General features: G+C 45.6%; 1 protein-coding gene across 13 annotated transcripts in view; it reads left to right on the forward strand.

Annotated features, from left to right (window-relative positions):
• Positions 1–27,886, forward strand: part of LOC144505278 (NACHT, LRR and PYD domains-containing protein 3-like) — a 108,181-nt gene that overhangs the window by 50,161 nt on the left and 30,134 nt on the right. For all 13 annotated transcript variants that reach the window (XM_078231339.1, XM_078231345.1, XM_078231348.1 and 10 more), the window contains 2 exons: positions 12,440–14,213; positions 14,831–14,917. In XM_078231339.1, the coding sequence (XP_078087465.1) occupies positions 12,440–14,213; positions 14,831–14,917 (1,861 nt within the window). The remainder of the gene's footprint in view (positions 1–12,439; positions 14,214–14,830; positions 14,918–27,886) is intronic.

Genomic DNA, 27,886 nt, shown 5'->3' on the forward strand with positions numbered 1-27,886 from the left:
TATATCATTGCTAGCAGAGAAACCATAGCAACCCTACAGTGCAGAAGGGGGCCATTCAGCCCATCGAGACTGCACCGACAACAATTCCACCTCGGTCCTATCCCCATGATCCCACATATTTACTCCGCTAATCCCTCTAACCTACTTATCCCAGGATACTAAGGGGCAATTTAGCATTACCAATGCACCTAACCCGCACATCTTTGGAGTGTGGGAGGAAACCGGAGCACCCGGAGGAAACCCACGCAGACATGGGGAGAACGTGCAAACTCCACACAGACCCAAGCTGGGAATCAAACCCGGGTCCCTGGTGCTGTGAGACAGCAGTGCTAGCCACCGTGCCGCCCCATATTCATATTCATTCCTCAGGTATTTTGCATCAATTCAACTTAGAAGTCATACAATGGGCGGCACGGTAGCACAGTGGTTAGCATTGCAGCTTCACAGCTCCAGGGACCTGGGTTCGATTCCTGGCTTGGATCACTGTCTGTGTGGAGTTTGCACATTCTCCTCGTGTCTGCGTGGGTTTCCTCCGGGTGCTCCGGTTTCCTCCCACAGTCCAAAGATGTGCAGGTTAGGTTGATTGGCCATGCTAAAAATTGCCCTTAGAGTCCTGGGATGCGTAGGTTAGAGGGATTAGTGGGTAAATATGTAGGGATGTGGGGATTGTGGTCGGTGCAGACTCGATGGGCCGAATGGCCTCTTTCTGTGCTGTAGGGATTCTAAGATTCAATTTCTATGCGTGCTGTAAATGTCCAATATTCCATTATTTGACTGAATCAAAATGCTGAATGCGATTACTTACGAATTTTGCACAGAGGCTCCTGATAGACTGTGAAATCCTGAACCCTGATACACTGTGAAACCCTTTTATAGGATTTACAGACAGGAAATTATGCTTGACAAATCTGTTGGAATTCTTTGAGGTTGTAACGAGTAGACTTTATCAAGGAAAACCAGTGGATGTAGTTTATTTAGATTTCCAGAAGACTTTAGGCAAGTCTCGCATTGCAGATTACTATGTCAAGTTGTAGGAGTGTTTTTCAGAGACCAAGTATTATGCTGACTTCCACTGATTAACAGCTCAGCTAATACACATAGCTCACGGAGACAGTAATTCTGATTGAAGATGTACTTTATTACCCAGGCCTGATCCACGCATATAAGAGAGCAATTTGAGGCAGCCCACATTACTCAAAATTGCATTGCTTTTGATATTACAATTATACAATTTGCAAAAATAATTTACCTGCCCCCTCTGCTCAGCCTGCCGGACGGGAGCCATTCGTTATGAGTTTAGATCATTTACCTTAACCAATAACACTCTACTCTCTGATGCCATGGGAATACATAAATAAAATTCTTTCCCCCTGTCGCCTTGCAATTCTTTATCGGGAAGTTGTATTGCTCTATTCATTCTTCTGTCTGGGATAGTTCGGACTGTCTGCAACCCACACTGATGAAGACTCTTTTGCTTCTCTCAGTAACTGTATTGTTTTCAAGGAATGTGGTTCTTCTTACTTAGCTATATCCCATCATGCTTAGAGCAGTGCTTAATTGGCCAAGGTGTCACCTTTTAATAAAAACTATAATGTTTTCAAAAATACATGTTTAAATTCTCCAACAGTGGTTATATGTGTTTCTATGCAAACAATACCTTTGTAACTCCAAGAACTTTGTACTTTTAGTATACTATATTTACTCTAAATTAACCTATTCTGAGCTATTAGTCTTATAGTCCCCAGTTATCCTAAATCCCCTTGAACAAAAACTAAAGCACATGGGACTGTGGGTAGTGTCTTCAGATGGACAGAAAGTTGGTTAGCAAAAAGGAAGTAAAGATTTGGCAGAAATGGGTCATCTTCCGATTAGCAGGCAGCGACTAGTAGGTACCAGGGATCTGTTTCCGGGCTCCAACTATTCACATCATATATGTTGTATCTCCAGATTTGAAGATGATACCAAGTTGGGTGAAAGGGTGAGCTATGAGGAGGATGGACAGATGCGTCAGCATGATTTGGACGGGCTGAGTGAATGGGCATATAAATGGCAACTGTAGTACAAAATGTGTAAATGTGAGGTTAGCCACTTTGGTAGCAATAATTGAAAAGCAGATTATTATTTGAATGGGCTGAAATGGAGAGAGGTGAATACTGAGCGGGACCTTGGTGTCCTCATACATCAGTCGGTGAAAATAAGCACGCAGGTTCAACAGGATTAAAGAAGGCAAATGGTATGTTGGGCTTTATAGCGAGAGGATTTGAGTATAGGAATCGGAATGTTTTACTCCAGTTGTATTGGGCATTGGTGAGGTCACACCTGGAGTATTGTGTGCAGTCTTTATCTGTCCTTATGTTAGGAAGATTGTCCTTGCTATAGAGGGAGTGCATCAAAGGTTTGCCAGGCTGGTTCCTGGGATGGCAGGTTTGTAATATGAGGAGATACTAAGTCGATTAGGATTATATCCATTGGAGTTCAGAAAAGTGAGAGGGGATCTCATAGAAACTTGTACAATTCTAGCAAGGTTTGATAGGGTAGATTCAGATTTCAAGAAGAAACTAGATGTAGCTGTTGGGGCTAAACGGATCTCAAGAAATGGGGTGAAGGCAGGATTCGGATATTGAATTTGATGATCAGCCATGATCATAATGAATGGTGGAACAGACTCGAAGGGCCGAATGGCCTACTCCAGCTTCTATTTTATATGCTTCTATGAAACTTCATATGCACCTGGCAGGATTGTGATACATTTAATACACCAGTCCAAGTGATTAACAGATATACAATTTCAGCAACTGCATTGCAGCAAACCCAGAGCAAAATTTAACGTGAGAATGACTGGAGGAGGCATTGTACTTTAGAAGGCACAGCGAGTGAAGTGTGCAGTTAATTTATTTTTTAACCCCATGAATATTACGAAAGGACAGTTGCATCACCACACTTACTTGTTGTATGCATGAAGGAACTGATGCATACGGGGCGGCACGGAAGCACAGTGGTTAGCACTGCTGCTTCACAGCTCCAGGGACCTGGGTTCGATTCCCGGCTTGGGTCACTGTCTGTGTGGAGTTTGCACATTCCCCTTGTGTCTGCGTGGGTTTCCTCCGGGTGCTCCGGTTTCCTCCCACAGTCCAAAGATGTGCGGGTTAGGTTGATTGGCCATGCTAAAATTGCCCCTTAGTGTCCTGGGATGCGTAGGTTAGAGGGATTAGTGGGTAAATATGTAGGGATATGGGGGTGTAGGGCCTGGGTGGGATTGTGGTCGGTGCAGACTCGATGGGCCGAATGGCTTCTTTCTGTACTGTAGGGTTTCTATGATTTCTATGATATACAGCTGTTGAAAGAATCGAAAATTGAATATAAGTGGAGAATATTTCAGGACAGGAAAAAACTTATTTTCCCAAACAGGCATGTACTGTTAGTGAAGAACTAATCTGGCCCAACAAATGGGTTCATCTCCAGAAACATGTTCCAAAACGATATCTGTTTTGAATTTCTGTTTGAAGTTGGCTTGAAGACAGAAAACAGAGTGTGGCTGTAGAGTGTTGTTTTTCAAATTGGAGGCCTGTGCCCAGCAAAGTGCATCAGGGATCGGTGCTGCGTACACTGTTATTTGTCTTTTATATTAATGATTTGGTTGAGAATTTAGGAGGCATGGTTAATAAGTTTGCAGATGGCACCAAGATTGGTGGCATAGTGGACAATGAAGAAGGTTATCTAGGATTGCCACGGGATATTGATCAATTGGGCCAGTGGGCTGATGAATGGCAGATGGAATTTAATTTAGATAAATGTAAGGTGATGTATTTTTGTAGATCGAATCGGGCAGGACCTACTCAGTTAGTTGTAGGGCATTGGGAAGAGTTATAGAACAAAGAGATCTAGGAGTACAGGTTCATAGCTCATTGAAAGTAGAGTCACAGGTGGACAGAGTGGTGAAGAAATCTTTCAGCATGCTTGGTTTCGTTGATTGTTCATGTTGATGTCAGTTGGGAAGGCCTCTCAACGCTGTCTCACTGAGTAAATGAAGCCATTGGTTCCCCAGAACTCACGAGCGATTCCCTCCCTTCCCCCATCCACTCCGGGGCCCAGGTGCCAGCGTGCATGAGGAGCCCAGGTAGGAGTCAGAATAGTTTGCACCAAGGCATCATCATAAGTTTTTATTTATTTATTAGTGTCACAAGTAGTTTTACATTAATACTGCAATTAAGTCACTGTGAAAATCAACTAGTCGCCACACTCCAGTGTCTTTTCAGGTACAGTGAGAGAGAATTTAGCATGGCCAATACATCTCAGCAGCACATCTTTCAGATTATGGGAGAAAACAGGAGTACCCGTAGGAAACCCACACAGACACCGGGAGAATGTGCAGACTCCGCACAGACTGTGATGCAAGCCGGGAATTGAATCTGGGTTCCTGGCACTGAGAGGCAGCAGTGTTAACCATTGTGCCACAATGGTGCTTAGCGAGTTGTCAACGCCAACGTGCCTGACAAAGAAGCTCGCTACACAGCGTACCCAGACCCACCACATCTGGCGTTACAATGTTGCAGGGGATAGTCGGACTTCAGGGGTGGGGGAAATGGAACCCATGTGCACAGACATAGGCCCCGAGTAAGCGAAGCGCCTGGTGACCAGGGCTTCCCTAGCTGCCCTCGCATGCCTCATTCTTGCTGCCAGCCCTCCAGTGCCTGGGTGGTGTTGCTTGCTGTGGTCCTCCTCCCCTTTCTCCTCACCCTCCTCCTCTTGGGTGGCCTCCTCTCTCCAGCGACGCCCGGCTGGTTAGCCTCCACATCATCCTCCTGTCCTGTCTGCTGCGCCAGGTTGTGAAGGGCACAGCACACCGCCGCAGTGCAGGAAGAAATCAGGGTTCTGTATTGTAGGGCCCCACCAGAGTGGTCCAGGCACCTGAACCGCATTTTCAGGAGCCTTATGCAGACTCATAGAGCTGGTGGCAATGTGGGCCTCCTTATACCAGGTCTCTGCCTCAATCACAGGCCTCCGTCATCAGCCAAGTCTGAAGTGGGTACCCACTGTCACCCATGAGCCATCTCTGAAGCCTGGGCTCCTCCTCAAAGACTTCTAGGATGTCTGAGCACCTCTGAATAAAACTGTCATGCACGCTGCCAGGGTGGCTGGCGCTGACATGCATGACGTTCATCTTGTGGTCACAAACCAATTGAACACCGAGGGAGTGAAGCCCCTTTTTATTGACGAATCTTCATAGATTCTGACGTGGTGCTTTGAGGGTGATAACCCTCTGCACAATAGGCATCCCTGCAATGGCCGCGAATCCTGCAGCCCAGGCTTCCTGCTGGGCCTAGTATAGGTGAAATCTGATGTACTGCCCAGGCCCAGCATACAGGGCATCTCTGGACAGCTGACTGTGAAATGACACATACATCTCTGCTGAGGGTCTGGAAGGAGCCAGTGGCATAAAAGTTCAGAGTGGCCTTCAATTTGACAGCCACCGAGAGTGAGTGCCCCCAGGTGCCAGGTCCTGCAACAAGTGGCAGAGGTGTTGCACTGTGTCTGTTCAGAGCTCGAGCTGTCACACGGTGTCTGACATTTGCTCAAACGGCACTCGTATGCAGAATTGCCGGGGATTCTATTTCCTCCTGCTGCGAGCTGCCCTCTGGGCAAATGGCGACCACTTCCTGCCTCCAGTGTCCATCTCCCTTTACTCCTGCAAGTGGTAAGGCCTCCTCTGTTGCAATTCATCCTCCTGCTCCTCCTCCTCAGCTCTCGCAACAACCAAAAGAACAGTAAGATAAATCGGTTGCATCGCAAAAGCCATCTCGTCAATCTGAAGGAAGGGGGGGAGGGTTGGGATTTGGAGAAGGGGAGAAACACATGGAGAGGTTAAGGAAAGCTGCTTGCCCCTTGCCCAGCAACGCACACTGCCCATTCCCCACCCACATGCCCCCCACCAATACAGCTCCCCCATTCCCCGCCCACAGGCCCCCCACCAACACAGCCGCCCCATCCTCCGCCCCCCAGCAACAAATACCCAGAATGAATGCAGTCGTGAGCATAGGCACTGCTGCTTGAAAGGTTCTGAGACTGCAGCAGTGCAATTTCAAAGGGCTTTGGGCACATACCTCAGCTGGAAGAGTGCTGTGTGCACTTGGACCCAGCAGCCTCTCCAAGACCCGAGGTCAGTGCTGAGATCCAGATCCATGCAGCAAATCAAATGTCAGACACCCTGCTGAGAATAGCCCCCCCCCCACCCCCTCCACACACTGGCAGAGCCTTCCCGACTCGAAACGGAACATGGCTGCCATGTTAGGATCCCCGCAGCACGGAGCCATCCGACGGTACGGACATACCTCCTCATGGAGCGCCCAAATTGGACTTTTATCGAGCATGTCTTTCCAGGCCGATTCGGATTGGGCGAACGCGGTAGTAAAGGCAGACGTGCTGGTGAAGTTGAATCGTGCAGCTCATTAATGTGGATTTAAATATGTGCAAAAATATTTAAATTGACATCCCGGCCATTTTGGGCGGGTTCCCCATCGCGGCCATTTTCGGGCCTTGATAATCTGCGAACCCGCGTGGAAGAGGGCGCAGATTGCACTACTCGCCTCATGCTCGATTTTACCAAATTTTCACACCTGAAAACACGATGGTCAAACTGCATCCTGGGATTTTTTCCCCTGGAGAGTCGGAGGCTTATGGGTGATCTTACAGAGGTCTATAAAATAATGAGGGGCATCAATGAGGTAGATAGTCAACATCATTTCCCAAAGGTAGAAGAGTCTAAAACTAGAGAGCATAGTTTTAAGGTGGGAGGGGAGAGATACAAAAGGGTCCAGAGGGGCATTTTTTTCACGCAAAGGGTGGGAGTGTCTGGAACGGGCTGCCAGAGGCAGTAGTGGAGGCGGATACAGTTTCGTCCTTTAAAAAGCATTTAGATAGTTTCATGGGTCACATCAGTATAGAGGGATATGTGCCAAATATGGGCTTTTGGGACTAGTTTATTCGTTAAAAACTTGGTGTCGAGGACATGTTGCGGCCAAAAGGCCTATTTCCATGTTGTAAACCTCTATGTTCAATTGACTCCACTTGCCCTGATCATTTATCATAGAATCCCTACAGTGCAAAAAGAGGCTATTCACCCATTGAGTCTGCACTAACACGAGAAACACCTAACCTTCTACCTAGTCCCATTTACCAGCACTTAGCCCATAGCTTTGAATGTAATGATGTGCCAAGTGCTCATTCAGGGTACTTTTTAAAGGCTGTGAGGCAACACCTTTGCCACCCTCACAGGCAGTGCATTCCAGTCTGTCACTACCCTTTGGGAAAAATGTTTTTCCTCATATCCCCCTAAACCACCTGCCCTCCTCTTGAACTTGTGATACCTCTTGACTGACCCTCAACAGGTGCTGCTTATCCACTCTGTCCATGCCCCTCATAATCTTGTTCGCCTCAATCAGGTCAGCCCTCAGTCTTTTCTGCTCCAACTAAAACAACCCAAGCCTATCCAACCTCTCTCATAACTTAAATGTTCCATTCTAGGCAGCATCATGGTGAATCTCCATTGCACCTCCCCAATGCAAGCACATTCTTTCTATGATGTGGCAACCAGAACTGCATACATAGCTGTGGTCTCACCAAAGTTCTGTTAAACTCCAACATGACTTCCCTGCTTTTATAATCTATGCCTCGATTGATAAAGGCAAGTGTCCCGATTGTGTTTTTCACCACACTACAACATGCCCTTCCACCTTCAGAGATCCATGGACGAACATGCCAAGGTCCTTTTCTTCCACGGAACTTCAGAGTGTCATTCCATTCATTTAGTACTTCTTTTTCAAATTACTCCTTCCAAAGTGTATCACCTCACACCTTTCAGAGTTAAATTCCATGTGCCACCTATCTGCCCATTTCACCTTCCCATCTATATCTTCTTGGAGCCCAAGACACTCAACCTCATTGTTTACCACCTGGCAAATCTTTGTGTCATCCACAAATTTACTCATCCCAGCCCATACATAGTCATATATGTCATTTATATAAAAATAACGAACAATAGGAGACCCAGCACAGATCCCTGTGGTACGCCACTGTACACTGGCTTCCAGTCACTAAAGCAGGCTCCACCCATAGATTGCTTCCTTGGTCTCTGAGAGGCCCTACTCTTTCCCTGGTTATCCTCTTCCCATTGATATATTTATATAATATCTTGAGATATTCCCTAAGTTTACCAACCAGAGCTTTCTCATGTTCCCCTTTGCTTTCCTAATTGCTTTCTTAAGCTCCACCCTGCACTTTATGTACTTCACTAACCTCTCTGCTGATTTGCTCCCCTTGTACCTGCCAAAAGGTTTTCTTTATCCTTCTCGTTGTATTCTGACTATCTCTGGTAAGCCATGCTTCTCGAGGCTTGTTACTCCTTATTGTCATTCTAGAGGGTACTAGCCCAATGTTGGGGAGTACCCTCCCCATTTCCTTTTTGACCCCCTCCCCCCCGCCACTGCTGTTCTGTAGATTTCCCCACTAGTAACTGTTCCAGTCTACCTTGGCCAGATCCTGCCTTATTTTACCAAACTCTGCTCTCCTCCAACGCAAAACATGTTTTTGCAACTTCCTCCATAAATTGTACCAGGTTATGATCGCTATCGCTAAAATGCTCCCCCCTCCCCACCACCTCAACCGCCTGTCTGGCTTCATTCACCAGAATAAGGTTGAACACAGCTCTTTCCCTTGTTGGACCCTCTACATATTGGCCAATTTCTCCTGTACACATTTCAAAAATCCATTCTATCCAAACCCTTAACACTATGTTTATCTGAGTTAATGTTAGGAAAGTTGACATCACCTATAATTATTTTTACACAACTCTGCAAATTGTGCACATATTTGCTCCTCAATTTCCCACAGACTATCCTGGGCTCTATAATAAACATCTATCAATGTGGCTGCCCCTTTTGTTTTATTCCTAAGCTCGAACCACAAAGGTTAATTCAATTCCCCATCCTTCCTAATGTATGGTGCCCAAATTTGCTCAGAGTATTCCAAGTGGAATCTAACTTTGCGTCCTCATACTCCAGTCCTCCAGATATAAAGGCCAGCCTTCCATTAGCTTTCTTAATTATTTTCTGCACCTGGTGTTGGCATTTTAAAGCTCAATGGACCTGAGCCCCCAAATCTCGATGGTAAGGTGAACACATCTGCTGTGTTCACCTTTCCATCGAGAAAGTACTCTGATCTATCTCTTTGGTGCAGACTGAATAACCTCACACTTGCTTAGGTTGTAATCCATCTGCCACAGTTTTGTCCATTCACCTCGTCTATCAATATTGCTTTGTAATTTTATGTTATCATCCACACTGTTCATAATGCTGCCTATATTGTGTCATCAGAACATTTAGATATGACTTGCTATACCATTATCCAAGTCGTAATAAATCATGTGAACAATTGAGCCCCCAAAACAGAGCCTTGTGAAACACCACTAGTCCCATCCAGCCAATTTGAGTACCTACCCATTATCTCTACTTTCTGTTCCCTGCCACTCAACCAATTCCCCAGTATTAGTAATTTGCCCTCAATTCCATGAGTTTCTACCTTACTTAGCAGTCTCTCATGTGGGACTTTATCAAAGGCCTTTTGTCAGTCCATACAAACAATATCCATAGACATTGCCCTGTCCACTCCTTCGTCACCTATTCAAATAAAGTCAGTGAGGTTTGTCAGGCATGATCTACCTGTGATGGATCATGTTGGCTCTTTCTGATTAACTGAAACTTTTTGAGATGTTCAGTTCCCTTATTGTTCATTATAGACATCCAACAATTTCCTCACCACAGTCAGCTACACAAAACCATGGTTGGGCGAATAGGTCTGCAATTCCTGGGTATTCTCTTTCTGCCGCCTTATAAAATGGAGTTACATGAGCAATTGTTCAGTCCAAGAGGACGATTCCTGAAACTAGGGAGCTCCTTAGGACATAAACTGACTGGGATTGTCGAATTCGTGCAAAAACTGGAGTAAATCCTGCTGTCTTTTTCAGCGGGATTTTCAAAATGAATCTCCCACACTCGGTCCACTGCAGAATGCATTAGTTTGAATCTTATTAAAAATCTTTGGGAGGGGTCCTATTTCCACCAGAGAGGCCGGCAGCATAGTGCTGAGCGGGCCACTGCGCATGCGCTGAAATGTCAACGCTGAGATCGGCGCATGCGCGGTAGCCCTGCACCACCGGCCTCCCACTTGCTGGCCAGCTCGATTGCTCACTGACACCCCCCCCCCACCCACCCACCCACACACACACGAACCGATCGCTGGCCCCCAGGTGTGTCCAGGCAGTCCCGCCCCCTCCTGCCCGGCAGTCCTGATCTCCCGACTCCCCCAACCACCACCTGATGGCCGCCCTCCCTCCCTTCCTCTGTCACTGATCCCAGTGCAGAGTGGCAGCGAGATTCCCCCCCCATGATTTTCCCCTCAGCCCTCAGAGGCCGTGTCCCCATAGGCCTCGCCCATTTGGCACTGCCTGATGCCCGGTAGACAGTACCAAGGTGCCTCCTGGGCATTGCCAGGGGTCAGGCTCGTGCTGACAAGTGCACGGCGGCTATCTCTCCCCCCTCCGCCTCCTTATCTCTACCCCCTTGGGGGCGTGCATGGCCCCCCTTCACTCCAGTGATGTCGGGCCGCCAGCTCCCCGCAAGTAAGGAGGGACTGTCAACCCCGCTGGAGTGAAACACTCCTGGTGGCGGGAAGGTGGAGGGAGTGATGACGCTCGGGGGCCCAGAGACTTTAGTCTCAGGCCCGCGAATTACAAACATACCCCGATTTGAATAAATTATACAGCTCCGTGCCCATTTCTGACGCGGAACTGACGAGACAGGAAGTCCGACGACCGGAGACGCGCGCGGAGGCCGTGGCATCCAGCGGGAAGCTCGCTACACGCCCTCTGCTTGAGTCTCCCGGCCTGCTGCCAGCAGGCTGGGAGAATCGCCCCCAGTGTGCTCTCCTACGTCCTTTAACTCCCTCAGATTGAAGCTGTCAGGTCCTGGAGATTTGTCGCACTTTAGTTCAATTAATTTCCTCATTATCGGTGATTAGCTTGCGTGAATTGTATTTATTCCCTGTCCCCAATCCACTGTTAATTTCCTTGGGACTTGCGGCAAACTATCCCCCTTTTCTGCTGTTAATACTGAGGCAAAGTATTCATTTAACATGTCACCATTTTCCCATATTCAATAATGATATCCCACTTTCAGTCTTTTTAGTGGGCCAACGTTGCTCTTGACCACCTGCTTTCCCTTCGGGTAACTATAAAATTTATTCTCATTGATCATGATGTCCCTTGCAAGACTCCCTTCATAAATCCATTCACAAACTCTTATGAGCCGCTTTGTGGCCATTTGTTGGTCTTTGTATCTTTCCCTTTTGGTAGGATCTGTGCTGTTTTTTACTTTTTTGTAGCCCTTTTGTAGTTTAATGCTGTCATTATCTCTTTAGTTGTCCAGGGCTTTTTTTTGTGAGGCAGAGCTTTTCCTTTTCAGAAGTATAAACTGGTTCTGTATTGCATTAAATGTTTCTTTAAACATCTTCCACTTCAGTTGTTTTGCTCATTCACTGATTTTCGTTTACCGTGGACAGTTTCCGTTTCGTCTCATTAAAGTCAGCAACACCAAAATCTAAAATGCTAGCAGCTGATTCATGCCTTTCGCTTTCAAATGCTACATTGAACTTCATCATGTATGATACTATTTCCCGCACAATTGGGTTACCAACTGAATCAGGCACGTTACTCATTAAAAAATCCAATATTGCTTGTCCCCTTGTTGCATCCAGGACCTAGTACTGTGGGAAAATGTCTCACACTCCAGAAATTCACTTCCATTCTGACAGCTGCTTGCCTGCCTCTCCAAACTATATTAAAATTAAAGTTCCCCCATTGATACTACTCTGTCTAATTTCTGCATTTATACAATCTAGCACTTCAGAATTGCAACCAAGAGATCTAGACACAGCACCTATTACAGTTCAAACAGAGAAGAGTCAGAATTTTTGATGCGTCTTCAGGTGCATTTTCATGATCAGTATGTTCCCTGCCAATTAATGTTGGATCGAATCCTGGGAAATAAACTAGATCAATTCCACACAGCCAGAATCGTGATGAAAATTTGCGATGAGATATGCAGCGAATAAGGCCCAATTGTTTGTGTTTAAAATTACAGAGAATTTATCACTTTTGTAGAAAGTTCTACGTTCAGTAAATACTAGAATCAAGTGAAAATTTGCATTTTTTCTCATCCATTGTTCATTTTCGAGTGACAGTTCCATTAACTGAGGCTTAACTTCTACGTGAGCCTCTCTTGAAGCTGTGAAATCTATTTGACAACATATATTGAGACAGGATTTAGAGGTTCTATTTATTCCAGTACAACTGACATTCAAAACCACTTTCTATCTGTTTGAATTGAAGATGTTCAACAGATACACAAGGCGGTACTCCGGGAACGAACGGAAACACTGAGAATGAACACTATCCTAATAAAGGAGAAGGTGAAGAATTTCCCTCTGGTTCATCGATACGCTGAGCTAACGATCATTTCTACTGTTCGAGATCGGACACTTGTAGAACATGAACTGCTGGCAAGAGGCCGAGACCATGAAGAGTGGAGAAAGAAACATCTCCGGAGTGAACTGGAAAGAATCCGTTCGGATCAATTGTTCCAGAGCAGCTTTTCCTGGACAGGCTTTTTGATCCAGAAAGTAAAGAGTTTATTCTGGCGATCCAATTCCGGAAGTTCTGCAACAGTGAGTGGAGTCCCCGGAATTGGCAAAACAACAATGGTACAAAAGATTGTTTATGACTGGGCCACTGGAAAAATATACCCACACTTTCAATTTGTTTTTAGTTTCAAATTCCGGGATTTGAACACTATTAATACTAGAATAAACCTGAGGAATCTGATACTCGATCAATATTCTTACTTTGGGAATGTTCTGGGAGAGCTTTGGAAGAACCCAGAGGGATTACTGTTTATATTTGATGGTTTGGATGAATTCAAGGACAGTATTGATTTTGCTGACAATCGGAGAAATACAGAACCTCAGTTCATGTGCACAGATCCTGAATGCTGGTGTGAAGTGTCTGACATTGTATACAGTTTAATACAGCACAAGCTGCTCCCAGGGTGTTCAGTGCTCGTGACCAGCCGTCCCACTGCATTACATTTATTGGAAAAGGCTGAGATCAGTGTCTGGGCTGAAATCCTGGGATTTGTTGGTGATGACCGAAAGGAATATTTCAACAAGTTTTTTGAAGATCAGGCAGTGGCAGCAGCTGTGCTCAAACATGTGGATGAGAATGAGATTCTTTACACCATGTGCTATAACCCTTCTTGCTGTTGGATCCTCGGTCTGTCACTGGGTCCCTTCTTTACACAAAGAGACAGGAAAGAGGAGAAAGTTCCCAAGACCATCACCCAACTATATTCTTACCATATTTACAACATTCTGAAAAACCATAGCCCAGGGATTGAAAGCCCCCGTGATGTGTTGCTGAAGCTTGGTGAGATGGCCTTCACAGGAGTCTCCAAGAAGAAGGTTGTGTTTAGCAATGGAGATTTGATCAAATACCATCTGCAACCTACCCAGTTCCTGTCTGGGTTCCTGATGGAACTTTTGGAGAGAGATGATTCTGTGCAGAGTGTGGTTTACACATTCCAACATCTCACCATCCAAGAGTTTGTAGCTGCACTCGCACAATTTCTGACGAAAGATCCTGGGGACATCCTGAAACTCCTCAGTGAATACCACAATGAGGAAGATGGGCGATTTGAGATATTTCTCCGTTTTGTTGCTGGTCTCTCCTCGCCACACGCAGCTCGGCCCCTGGAGGACTTTCTGGGTCGATTTTCGCATCAGACAACCTGCCGAGTGATTGACTGGGTGAAGGAGCAGGTTGAAGGACAGATTGGAAACACAGAGAGTGAAGCTGATAAAAAGAACCTCCTGAACACATTCCACTACCTGTTTGAGTCTCAGAATAAAGCACTGGCTCAGGCCACAGTGGGATCTGTGGAAACACTTGCATTTGGTGAACTGCGACTGACCCCGATTGACTGCACAGTTCTGTCTCATGTTATTAGACTCTGTGATACAATAAAGCACCTTGATCTACAGAACTGTTACATTCAGTGTGAAGGACTTCAACGGCTAGAACCTGTACTGCACAAATGTGTTGTGTTGAGGTAACAATTTTTTTGTCTTTAACTTTTTAGACAATTGTGGAAAAGTCATGGATTGAATTATTTTGCTGGGTAAAAGTAAATCCGAGAGAAGCAGATTCAGTAATTGGATTAGTGATTGTGGAGAATCTGAAATGAATCCTGTAAACAATTGGGAATATTACTGTACATTCAATAAAATTGTAATTTTCTATGGTTCTATTGCAGGTCAGTGGGACTAGGCAAAAAAATGATTCGGCACAGACAAGAAGGGCCAAAAGGCCTGTTCTGAGCTGTAATTTTCTATGGTTCTAAAACCTGAGATTTATGGAAAGGCAGGAATGAGACAAAGTTCCTCTGACGTTAACTTCCCATTCAAGGCTGGCTTTGACTCTCAACACACTAAACTGGATTAAGAAACTCTTAAAAGGTTCACTCAGACCATATTATACTTAAAAAAGGCAAAATTTTCTGTCAGTCTCTGAATATATTGGGAGTCGAACACAGTGAGATTGTCAATGACAGAAAAACCTGATCATTAATTTTTTAACATCTTTTCAATGCATTTGATAACCACCGAGAGAGAGAGAGATTTTGGCCACTGATTTATTCAATTTGTGTCTCAATCTGTTTATGTTCAGATTAGGGATGAATGACCTGCACGATTCAGGAGTGAAGCAACTGTTAGCAGTTTTGTGCAATCCGATCTGTAGAATACAGGAATTGGGGTAAGTAACAAACTGTGTGAGGTTTTTATTAAAATCTGGGGCATCACATGATGTCAGCATGAGTGGCTGTATTTTTGTGAGTTCTGGAGCAACTCATCTTTTAACCTTTTTTTTACAACCCGGAATTATTTGACGGGGAGCCGGGTTTAAGTAAAGAAAATTGTTTGATTGTGGCGGTCAGAGATAGTCGACATGGGGCCCAGTTTGCAGTGGCTGTTTCATACGTGAGTGGGCCTTTGCTTTGGCCGTGCTGTCGGCATCAAAATGATGGCTGCCATTGTGAATGAAGTTGTGGACAATGGTCTTGACATCCCAGCATAGATTATTGGTGCTCACATTGATAAGGTGCCAGATATCATAGAACATTACAGCGCAGTGCAGGCACTTCGGCCCTCGATGTTGCGCCGACCAGTGGTACCAATCTAAAGCCCCTCTAATCTACACTATTCCAATATCATCCATATGTTTATCCAATAACCATTTGAATGCTCTTAATGTTGACGAGTCCACTACTGCTGCAGGCAGGGCATTCCACGCCCTTATTACTCTCGGAGTAAAGAACCTACCTCTAACATCTGTCCTATATCTCTCACCCCTCAATTTAAAGCTATGTCCCCTCGTGCTAGCCATCACCATCCGAGGAAAAAGGCTCTCACTATCCACCCTATCTAATCCTCTGATCATCTTGTATGCCTCTATTAAGTCACCTCTTAACCTTCTCTCTAACGAAAAGCCCCTCAGCCTTTCCTCATACGATTTTCCCACCATACCAGGCAACATCCTGGTAAATCTCCTCTGCACTCTTTCCAACACTTCCTCATCTTTCCTATAATGCGGCGACCAGAACTGTACGCAATACTCCAAATGCAGCCGCACCAGAGATTTGTACAGTTGCAGCATGACCTCCTGGCTCTGAAACTCAATCCCTCTACCAATAAAAGCTAACACACCGTATGCCGCCTTAACAACCCTATCAACCTGGGTGCCAACTTTCAGGGATCTATGCACATGGACACCCAGATCCCTCTGTTCATCCACACTACCAAGTATCTTACCATTAGCTCAGTACTCTGTATTCCTGTTACTCCTTCCAAAGTGACTCACCTCACACTTTTCCGCATTAAACTCCATTTGCCACCTCTCAGCCCAGCTCGGCAGCTTATCTATGTCCCTCTGTAACCTGCCACTTCCCTCCGCACTGTTTACAACTCCACCGACTTTAGTGTCATTCGCAAAAGAAGGACAGGACTGGCAGCTGAATATTCCGGGGTATAAGTGTTTTAGGCGAGACAGAGGAGGGGCTAAAAAAGGTGGGGGAGTAGCGATATTAGTTAAGGAGCATATTACCGCGGTGCAGAGGGTAGACAACTTAGAGGGGTCATGTACTGAGTCGCTGTGGGTGGAACTCAGAAACAGGAAGGGTGCAGTCACTATGCTGGGGGTGTACTACAGACCACCCAACAGCCCACGGGAAGTGGAGGAAAGGATATGTCAGGAGATTCTGGATAGGTGCAGAAAAAATAGGGTTGTTGTAGTGGGGGACTTTAATTTCCCTGGCACAGACTGGAAAGTGCTTAGAGCTGGGGGTCCGGACGGGGAGGAATTTGTAAAATGCGTACTGGAAGGTTCTTTGGAACAGTATGTAGATAGCCCGACTACAGAGGGGGCTACACTGGACCTAGTTCTGGGAAATGAGCCCGGTCAGGTCGTCAAAGTTTCGGTAGGGGAACATGTGGCAAATAGTGACCACAACTCTGTTAACTTTAGGATAGTAATGGACAAGGATGAGTGCTGTCCTACGGGCAGGGTGCTAAATTGGGGATTAGGCAGGAATTGGTGGATGTTGATTGGGAGAGGATGTTCGAGGGTAAGTCCGCATCTGGCATGTGGGAGTCTTTTAAGGAACTATTGATAAGGCTGCAGGATAGGCATGTGCCTGTAAAAACGAAAGATAGGAAAGGTAGGTTTCGAGAGCCGTGGATAACCAGGGAAATTGAGGATCTGATTAAAATGAAAAGGGAGACGTACGTTAAGTCCAGGCAACTGAAAACAGATGGAGCTCTGGAGGAATACAGAGAGAGTAGGAAAGAACTCAAACGGGGAGTTAGAAGGGCAAAAAGAGGTCACGAGATGTTCTTGGCAGGCAGGATTAAGGAGAATCCTAAGGCATTCTATTCATACATTAGGAACAAAAGAGTTGTCAGGGAGAAAATCGGACCTCTCAGGGACAAAGGAGGGGAATTATGCTTAGAACCCAAGGGAATAGGGGAGATCCTAAATGAATACTTTGCATCGGTATTCACGAAGGAGAGGGGCGTGTTAACCGGGAGTGTCTTGGAGGGAGGTGTTGACCCGTTAGAGAAAATCTCCATTACAAGAGAGGAAGTGTTAGGTTTTTTAGGGAACATTAAAACTGACAAAGCCCCAGGGCCTGATGGCATCTATCCTCGACTGCTCAGGAAGACGAGAGATGAAATTGCTGTGCCTCTGACGGAAATCTTTGTCCCTTCTTTGGACACGGGTGAGGTCCCTGAGGATTGGAGGATAGCGAATGTGGTCCCGTTGTTTAAGAAGGGTAGCAGGGATAACCCAGGAAATTATAGGCCGGTGAGCTTGACGTCCGTGGTAGGGAATTGTTGGAGAGGATTCTTAGAGACAGGATGTATGTGCATTTAGAATGGAACAATCTCATTAGTGACAGACAGCATGGTTTTGTAAGAGGGAGGTCGTGCCTTACAAATTTGGTGGAGTTTTTTGAGGAAGTGACAAAAACGGTTGATGTCATCTATATGGATTTCAGTAAGGCATTTGACAAAGTCCCACATGGCAGGTTGGTTAAGAAGGTTAAGGCTCATGGGATACAAGGAGAAGTGGCTAGATGGGTGGAGAACTGGCTTGGCCATAGGAGACAGAGGGTAGTGGTCGAAGGGTCTTTTTCCGGCTGGAGGTCTGTGACCAGTGGTGTTCCGCAGGGCTCTGTACTGGGACCTCTGCTATTTGTGATATATATAAATGATTTGGAAGAAGGTGTAACTGGTGTAATCAGCAAGTTTGCGGATGACACGAAGATGGCTGGACTTGCGGATAGCGAAGAGCATTGTCGGGCAATACAGCAGGATATAGATAGGCTGGAAAATTGGGCGGAGAGGTGGCAGATGGAGTTTAATCCGGATAAATGCGAAGTGATGCATTTTGGAAGAAATAATGTGTGGAGGAGTTCTACAATAAATGGCAGAGTCATCAGGAGCATAGAAACACAGAGGGACCTAGGTGTGCAAGTCCACAAATCCTTGAAGGTGGCAACACAGGTGGAGAAGGTGGTGAAGAAGGCATATGGTATGCTTGCCTTTATAGGACGGGGTATAGAGTATAAAAGCTGGAGTCTGATGATGCAGCTGTATAGAACGCTGGTTCGGTCACATTTGGAGTACTGTGTCCAGTTCTGGTCGCCGCACTACCAGAAGGATGTGGAAGCGTTAGAGAGAGTGCAGAGAAGGTTTACCAGGATGTTGCCTGGTATGGAGGGTCTTAGCTATGAGGAGAGATTGGGTAGACTGGGGTTGTTCTCCTTGGAAAGACGGAGAATGAGGGGAGATCTAATAGAGGTGTACAAGATTATGAAGGGTATAGATAGAGTGAACAGTGGGAAGCTTTTTCCCAGGTCGGAGGTGACGATCACGAGGGGTCACGGGCTCAAGCTGAGAGGGGCGAAGTATAACTCAGATATCAGAGGGACGTTTTTTACACAGAGGGTGGTGGGGGCCTGGAATGCGCTGCCAAGTAGGGTGGTGGAGGCAGGCACGCTGACATCGTTTAAGACTTACCTGGATAGTCACATGAGCAGCCTGGGAATGGAGGGATACAAACGATTGGTCTAGTTGGACCAAGGAGCGGCACAGGCTTGGAGGGCCGAAGCGCCTGTTTCCTGTGCTGTACTGTTCTTTGTTCTTTGTTCTTCCACGCTCTCATCCAGGTCATCAATAAAAATGACAAACGGCGGTGGTCCCAAAACAGATCCTTGCGTACACCACTCGTAACTGAGCTCCAGGATGAATATTTCCCATCAACCACCACCCTCTGTTTTCTTACAGCTAGCCAATTCCTGATCCAAACCACTAAATCGCCCTCAATCCCATGTGTCCGTATTTTCTGCAAAAGCTTACCATGGGGAACCTTATCAAACGCTTTGCTGAAATCCATATACACCACATCAACCGCTTTACCCTCATCCACCTCTTTGGTCACCTTCTCAAAGAACGCAATAAGGTTTGTGAGGCATGTCCTACCCTTCACAAAACCGTGCTGACTATCCATAATCAAATTATTCCTTTCTAGGTGATTATAAATCCTATCTCTTATAATCCTTTCCAATACTTTGCCCACAACAGAAGTAAGGCTCACCGGTCTATAATTACCAGGGTTGTCCCTACTCCCCTTCTTGAACAAAGGGACAACATTTGCTATCCTCCCGTCTTCTGGCACTGTTCCTGTAGACAATGACGACACAAAGATCAAAGGCTCTGCAATCTCCTCTCTCGCCTCCCAGAGAATCCTAGGATAAATCCCATCCGACCCAGGGGACTTATCTATCCGAACAAGAATGGATAAAGCAGAGAAGAGAATCCTGTCAGTCGATGGGGCAGTTTTGTTAGTAGGAGCTCACGATCAGTCCTTGTCAATCCTGCTGCAAGGTATGTCAACATCCTGGTTGATTCGGAGATTTGGGGCTGGAGAAGGAGTATCCGTGTTCCGAGTCTCCAGACTGGAGCTCTGGGTGAATTCCTAGTTGAATTTGAGCACTGTCTGTCAGGCTTTCATTATCTCGAATTGAGACTGGGCCTTTTGAGGTTGATCGAGCACTTGCTATTTGATTTCTGATGCCGGGGGTCAGTCGAAGACTCTGACCTCTGTTCTCATGTTGTCTTATCCTCTATCAATTCAACAGAATCTCGACAGTGCAGAAGGGGGCCATTTGGCCCATTGAGTCTGCACTGACTCTCTCAAAAAGTGCTCTGTCAAGGCCCACTCCCCCACCCTATCCCTGTAACCCTGTTCATTGATCATGGCTAACTCACCACATACAGTCAACCAAAATTGGAATTGAACTCGGAACCGTGGTGCTGTGAGGCAGCAGTGCTAACCACTGTGCCACGGAGAGGAACATAAGAACATAAGAAATAGGAGCAGGAGTCGGCCATCTCGCCCCTTGAGCCTGCCCCGCCATTCAATAAGATCGTGGCTGATCTGAAGTGAATCAGTTCCACTTACCCGCCTGCTCCGTATAACCCCTAATTCCCCTACCGATCAGAAATCCATCTATCCGTGACTTAAACATATTCAACGAGGTAGCCTCCACCACTTCAGTGGGCAGAGAATTCCAGAGATTCACCACCCTCTGAGAGAAGAAGTTCCTCCTCAACTCTGTCCTAAACTGACCCCCCTTTATTTTGAGGCTGTGCCCCCTAGTTCTGGTTTCCTTTCTAAGTGGAAAGAATCTCTCCACTTCTACCCTATCCAGCCCCTTCATTATCTTATCGGTCCCTATAAGATCACCCCTCAGTCTTCTAAACTCCAACGAGTACAAACCTAATCTGCTCAATCTCTCCTCATAATCTACACCCCTCGTCTCCGGTATCAACCTGGTGAACCTGCTCTGCACTCCCTCCAAGGCCAATATATCCTTTCGCAAATAAGGGGACCAAAACTGCACACAGTATTCCAGCTGCGGCCTCACCAATGCCTTGTAGAGATGCAGCAGGACATCTCTGCTTTTATATTCGTTCCCCCTCGCGATAAATGCCAACATCCCATTTGCCTTCTTGATCACCTGTTGTACCTGCAGACTGAGTTTTTGTGACTCCTGCACAAGGACTCCCAGGTCCCTTTGCACAGTAGCATGTTGTAATTTTTTTCCATTTAAATAATAATCCAATTTGCTATTATTTCTTCCAAAGTGAATAACCTCTCATTTGCCAACGTTATACTCCATCTGCCAGATCCTCGCCCACTCACTCAGCCTGTCCAAATCTCTCTGCAGACCTTCCGCTTCCTCCATGCAATTCACTTTCCCACTTATCTTCGTGTCGTCAGCAAACTTTGTTACCCTACACTCAGTCCCCTCCTCCAGATCACCTATGTAAATAGTAAACAGTTGAGGCCCCAGTACCGATCCCTGCGCACGCCACTAGTCACCACCTGCCAACCAGAAAAGCACCTATTTATTCCAACTCTCTGCTTCCTGTTGGATAGCCAATCCCCAATCCACGCTAACACCCTACCCCCAACTCCGTGTGCCCCAATCTTCCGCAGCAACCTTTTGTGAGGCACCTTTTCGAATGCTTTTTGGAAATCCAAAAACACCGCATCCACCGGTTCCCCTCCGTCAACCGCACTAGTCACATCTTCATAAAAATCCAGTAAGTTCGTCAAACACGACTTTCCTCTCATGAATCCATGCTGCGTCTGCTTGATCGAACCATTCTTATCCAGATAGTCTGCTATTTCTTCTTTAATGATGGATTCCAGCATTTTCCCAACTACAGACGTTAAGTTAACTGGCCTGTAGTTACCCGCCTTTTGTCTACTTCCTTTTTTAAACAGCAGCGTAACTAGCTGTTTTCCAATCACCCGGCACTACTCCAGAGTCCAGTGAATTTTGATAAATAACCACTAACGCATCCGCAATTATCTCTGACATTTCTTTCAGTACCCTGGGATGCATTCCATCCGGGCCCGGGGACTTGTCCACCTTCAGTCCCGTTAGTCTACCAAGCACTGCCTCTCCAGTAACAATAATTGTGTTGAGTACCTCTCCTCCTACCAACACTCGATCGTTAATATTCAGTAAACTATTTGTGTCTTCCACCGTGCAGACCGACACAAAAACCTATTTAAAGTCTCAGCCATTTCCTCATTTCCCACTATTAAATCCCCCCTCTCGTCCTCCAAGGGTCCAACATTCACTCTAGCCACTCTATTCCTTTTTATATATTTGTAAAAACTTTTACTATTATTTTTTATTTTTAGAGCAGATTTAGTTTCATAATCTATCTTTCCTTTCTTTATCGCTTTCTTATTCATTCTTTGCTGTTTTTTAAAGCTTTCCCAATTTTCTAAGTCTCCACTATTTTTGGCCACTCTGTACGCATCGGTCTTTAATTTAATACTCTCCTTTATTTCCTTCGTCATCCACGGCTGGCTATCCCTTTTCTTACAGTCCTTCTTTATCACCGGAACATATTTCTGCTGAGTACTGAAAAAGATCTCCTTAAAAATCCTCCATTGTTCCTCAGCTGTCCTACCTACCAGTCTGCCGGAGGTGACTGGACATGACGAGTCTTCGCCACCCGCTTGGGGCCGAAGTTTCTTTTTGCCAGAGCTTCAGGACGATGACATGGTAGCGGTCCGAAGGCTTCGCTGAAATTCTGGATGGATCCTGGATATTGCTCCATGATCCTGTCACACCTTCAGCCTTTCCAAGCTCCATTGATAGTTGTATTATCCTGCAGTTAGTCATTAATCCTAAACTTTGTCCCTTTTCATTATACCACTGATTTTTTGTTATTGAGTTTTATCCTGACAAAGGTGTATGAACAAAGAAAACTACAGTGCAGGAACAGCCTCTTCGGCCCTCCAAGCCTGCACCGACCATGCTGCCCGACTTAACTAAAACCCCCTACTCTTCCGGGGACCATATCCCTCTATTCTCATCCTATTCATGTATTTGTCAAAATGCCCCTTAAAAGCCACTACCGTATCCGCTCCCACTACCTCCCCCGGCAGCGAGTTCCAGGCACTCACCACCTCTGTGTAAAACATCTGCCTCGTACATCTCCTTTAAACCTTGCCCCTCGCACCTTGAACCTGTCCCCCTAGTAATTGACTCTTCCACCCTGGGAAAAAGCTTCTGACTATCCACTGTGTCCATGCCTCTCATAATCTTGTAAACTTCTATCAGGTCACCCCTCATCCTCCATCGTTCCAGTGAGAACAAACCAAGTTTCTCCAACCTTTCCTCATAGCTAATGCCTTCCATACCAGGCAACATCCTGGTAAATCTTTTCTGTATCCTCTCCAAAGCCTCCACATCTTTCTGGTAGTGTGGCGACCAGAATTGAACACTCTATTCCAAGTGCGGCCTAACTAAGGTTCTATAAAGCTGCAATATGACTTGCCAATTTTTAAACTCAATGCCCCGGCCGATGAAGGGAAGCATGACATATGCCTTCTTGGCTTTCTTCTCCACCTGCATTGCCACTTTCAGTGACCTGTGTACCTGTACACCCAGATCCCTTTGCCTATCAATACTTTTAAGGGTTCTGACATTTACTATATATTTCCTATCTGTATTAGACCTTCCAAAATGCATTACCTCACATTTGCCCGGGTTAAACTCCATCTGCCGTCTCTCCACCCAAGTCTCCAACCGGTCTATATCCTGCTGTACCCTCTGATGGTCCTCATCGCTATCCGCAAATCCACCAACCTTTGTGTCATCCACAAACTTACTAATTAAACCAATTACATATATATATTACAAACAGCAAAGTTCGTAGCACTGATCCCTGAGGAACGCCACTTGTTACAGCCCTCCATTCAGAAATGCACCCTTCCACTGCTACCCTCTGTCTTCTTTGACCGAGCCAGTTTTGTATCCACCTTGCCTGCTCACCTCTGATCCCATGCGACTTCACCTTCTGTACCACGCTGCATGAGGGACCTTGTCAAATGCCTTACTGAAGTCCATGTAGACAACATCCACTGCCCTACCCTCATCAATCATCTTCGTCACTTCCTCGAAAAACTCGGATCAAGTTCGTGAGACACGACCTCCCCTTCACAAAACCATGTTACCTCTCACTAATAGGTCCACTTATTTCCAAGTGGGAATAAATCCTGTCTCGAAGAATCCTCTCCAATAATTTCCCTACCACTGATGTAAGGCTCACTGTCCTGTAATTACCTGGATTATTCTTGCTACCCTTCTTAAACAAAGGAACAATATATGTATTATTTGATACATGAACACAGAGACATTTGTTGCCTACTACCCTGAAAATTAGGATTGCCCTTTTTTTCTCTCTGATATTCATCCACTGGCGTGCTCTGACAGTGGAGCAAGGGAGGCCTTAGTTTAATGTGGACTATCATTTGCATTCAACATTGATTTTGATGTGGTGTTGGGGGAGCAGGGTGGGTAAGGGGATCTGCCCACTCTGCTTCTGGCCCTGTGATAATTTCTAATTGTTAGAATTCAGTGTTTGCAAACCAAGGTATTTCCTTGTTTTGGGGGTTGTTGTTGGTCTCCTTTCTATTTGGGAGAATGCTAAATTAGTCTTATGATATGAGGGCTGAGAGGTATTTACCTGGTCTTTTTTATGTGCTGTAATCATTGCTTTTACACTGCGGGAGTATATTTTTGGTACCCTTCACTTTTATAGATGATATGAGTTGCACCACAGCAGGGTGGCGAGTAGGTGGTTGGTATACAGCTGGTTGTATGGCCCTATAAGTACTGATTGTGGAGGGGGCAGGGGGGGGAACCCTGTTACAACTATTGGTGTTGCTTTTTTGTGTACTTTTGTTATTTTGGGATTAATTGTTTTAGGGTTTTATAATCTCTGATTAACTCCTTTTATGGTACAGACAGACTATGCATACTGGGAAAAGACATTATATTGTAGCGTTAGCACCTCCAAAGTGGCTGGAATGGGGAAGCATTCTTTAGTGCATGCCCAAGTATGGCTCAAAACTCCTTGGTAGTTTAACTGCCATTTCACCCTTGCTAATATCCTGTATTTTTTGTGGTTGAATAATGGCAGTAGCTAATTTGAAGCAGGCTTTTTCAAAGTGGGGATCATGAGCCGCAGATGGGTTGTGGGCAGGTGCTAAAAGGATCGTGGTGTTCCCCAAAGATCACTTAACTGAGGTGCCAAGAGCTACACACTACTCTAAATGCGGCCCTCATTTTTTTCCTCCATTCGAAACTATGTTTATGCACCATACAGGGGATGTATAGAGTGAAGCACTGAGACCATTGGGCACTTGTCTCAAGTAGAAGAGATTTTGTCTCACATTCTGGCTGGAGAAGCCGACTGCTGCACATTGAGAGCTGAAATAAACATAATTAATAGTAGTCTCCGACTCTGAAACGCAACACTGAGGTGGTCAGCATGCCCTGCACATACACGTGGAGCCAAGTGCCCTGTATGTACGTGCTTTTGACATAGATTCACTTGGAGGCAAGCTTCTTTCATGAGCCAGACGAGGACTGTGAAAGTGGATCATTGGAGACGACCAAAGATAGTGTACCAATCGACCAAGATCCCACATCAGAATGTACTGGAGAGAGCTGCTCTGGAGAGTCCACAACAGGACAGAGCAGTGCTACTGTTAGCACTGTACAGAACCAGGGCCTCCGGTGAGCAACCTACAAGGAAGAAACTAAAAGCGAAAACAAGGCAGTATAAAGATAATTTCTTGAGATATGGTTTTGATAATTATGCAAAATCAGGATGCAAAGCCAGAGAGTCATCGAGATGTAAAGTAGAGAAACAGGCCCTTCAGTCCAGCTTGTCCATGCCGCCCTTTCTTTAACCATTTAGTTAGTCCCAATAGCCTGCATTTGGCCTATATCCATGTAACTGTCTAAATGTTTTTTAAAAGACAAAATTTTACCAGCCTCTACTACTACTACCTCTGGCAGCTTGTACTCACCACCGTCTGTGTGAAAAAAATGCCCTCTGGACACTTTTGTAACTCTCCCCTCTCACCTCAAACCTATGCCCTCGTGTTAGACTCCTCTACCTTTGGGAAAATAAGTTGACTGTCCAACTGATCTATGCCCCTCATCATTTTATAGACCGCTATAAGATCACCCCTAAGTCTCCTATGCTCCAGGGAAAAAGTTACAATCTATCCAGCCTCTCCTTGTAACTCAAAACATCAAGTTCTGGTAGCATCCTCGTAAATCTTTTCTGCACTCTTTCTAGTTTAATAATAGCCTTTCTATAATAGGGTGACCAGCACTGTACAGAGTATTCCAAATGTGGCCTTACCAATGTCTTGTACAACTTCAACAAGTCGTCCCAACTCCTGTATTCAATGTGCTGACCAATGAAATCTAACATACCAAATGCCTTCTTTACAACCCTGTCCACCTTTGACTCCACTTTCAAGGAGCTATGTACCTGTACCCCTAAATCTCTTTCTTCTATAACTTTCCCCAACATCCTACCATTAACTGAGCACGTCCTGCCCTGGTTCGATCGACCAAAACGCATCACCTCGCACTTATTAAAATTAAACTCCATCTGCCATTCATCAGCCCACTGGCCCAATTGATCAAGATCCGGTTGCAATCCTAGATAATATTCTTCACTTGTCCACTGTGCCACTAATCTTGGTGTCATCTGCAAACTTAGCAACCATGCCTCCTAAATTCTCATCCAAATCATTAATATAAATGACAAACAACAGTGGACCCAGCACCTATCCCTGAGGAGCACTCCTGGTCATAGGCCTCCAGTTTGAAAAACAACCCTCTACAACCACCCTCTGTCTTCTTCCTCAAGCCAATTTTGTATCAATTTGGCTACCTAGCCCTGGATCCCGTGAGATTTGACCTTGTGCAACAACCTGCCATGCAGTACCTTGTCAACGGCCTTGCTTGAGTTCATGTAGACAACATCAACCGCTCCGCCCTCATCTCCCTTCTTGGTTACCCCTTCAAAAAACTCTACCAAATTTGTGAGACATGATTTTCCACTCACAAAGCCATGCTGACTGTCCCTAATCAGTCCTTGCACCTCTAAATGCCTATAGATCTTGTCTCTCAGAATACCTTCTAGCAACTTAGTCTCTACAGATGTGAGGCTCACCCGCCTGTAGTTCCCAGGCTTTTCCCTGCAGCCCTTCTTAACCAAAGGTAAAACTTTTGCTACCCTCCAATCTTCAGGCTCATCACCTGTGTCTGTCGATGATTCAAATATCTCTGCAATTTCCTCCCGAGCCATAAGTGTTATATGTAGGGAAATACTGGCGAACAGCTGTTCAAAACCCTCAAAACTGCAAAGAGATCTGACCACTAAGCATCTAGAAAGCAAACCTTTGGATTTTTTTCATAAGCCGCATCAATAACTGAAATCATCAGCTCAAATTCATAGCAGAAATTGAACACCGAATGACAAAGAACAATTAGTCTTGAACGTGGTAGCTTACCACATACCTAAAGAGAAAGTGCCCCACGCTGTTTCAGCGAGATTAATTCTCCCTGCAGCATTAGACATGACTCACACGGTCCTAGATGCGAGGTCAGCTGAAAAACCTAAATGCATTCCACCTAGCGACAACAGTGGCTCATCAAATTAGTGATATAGCTGAGAGTTTAGAAATACAGCCTTATTTCTCATTTAAACCTGGCACAGTCCTTCTTGATACAACTGCGGGAAAGGACAGACGTTACAGATTGTGCAGTGTTGCTAGTTTGCATTAGATATGTTTGACACAAGTTTTTGACGATATGCTGCGCTGTTTGACGATCCCAACAAACACGCCTGCCGCACAACTCTTTGAAGCATTGAATAGTTGTGGTTGGAAACTGAGTGCTTTACTGGGTTAAATGCCGAGGAATCAAAAGCGATGGGGTCGCCAACGTGACTGGGCAACACGTGGAGTTATAAGGATTAAGGGAACAGCTGGTGAGGGCATTGTATGGAATCGTTGCTTCATTCGTTGCGAGGCATTGGCTTGAAAAGGAATTCCATCCGATCTTGAAGTGGAGTTGAAAGGAACTGTGGAAGTTGTGAATTTCATTAAACGCAGCGCTCTCAACACCACGCTTTTTGAGTGTGTGTGTTCCGAAATGGGGGCTGAGCACACGCTTATTGTTCCACACAGAGGTATGTTGGCTGTCAAGGGGTCAGATGCTTGACAGAGTTTACAAACTGAGGTAGGAAATCCACACTTCCC

This window comes from Mustelus asterias, chromosome 16, assembly GCF_964213995.1.
Source record: "Mustelus asterias chromosome 16, sMusAst1.hap1.1, whole genome shotgun sequence".
Lineage (NCBI taxonomy): Eukaryota > Metazoa > Chordata > Chondrichthyes > Carcharhiniformes > Triakidae > Mustelus > Mustelus asterias.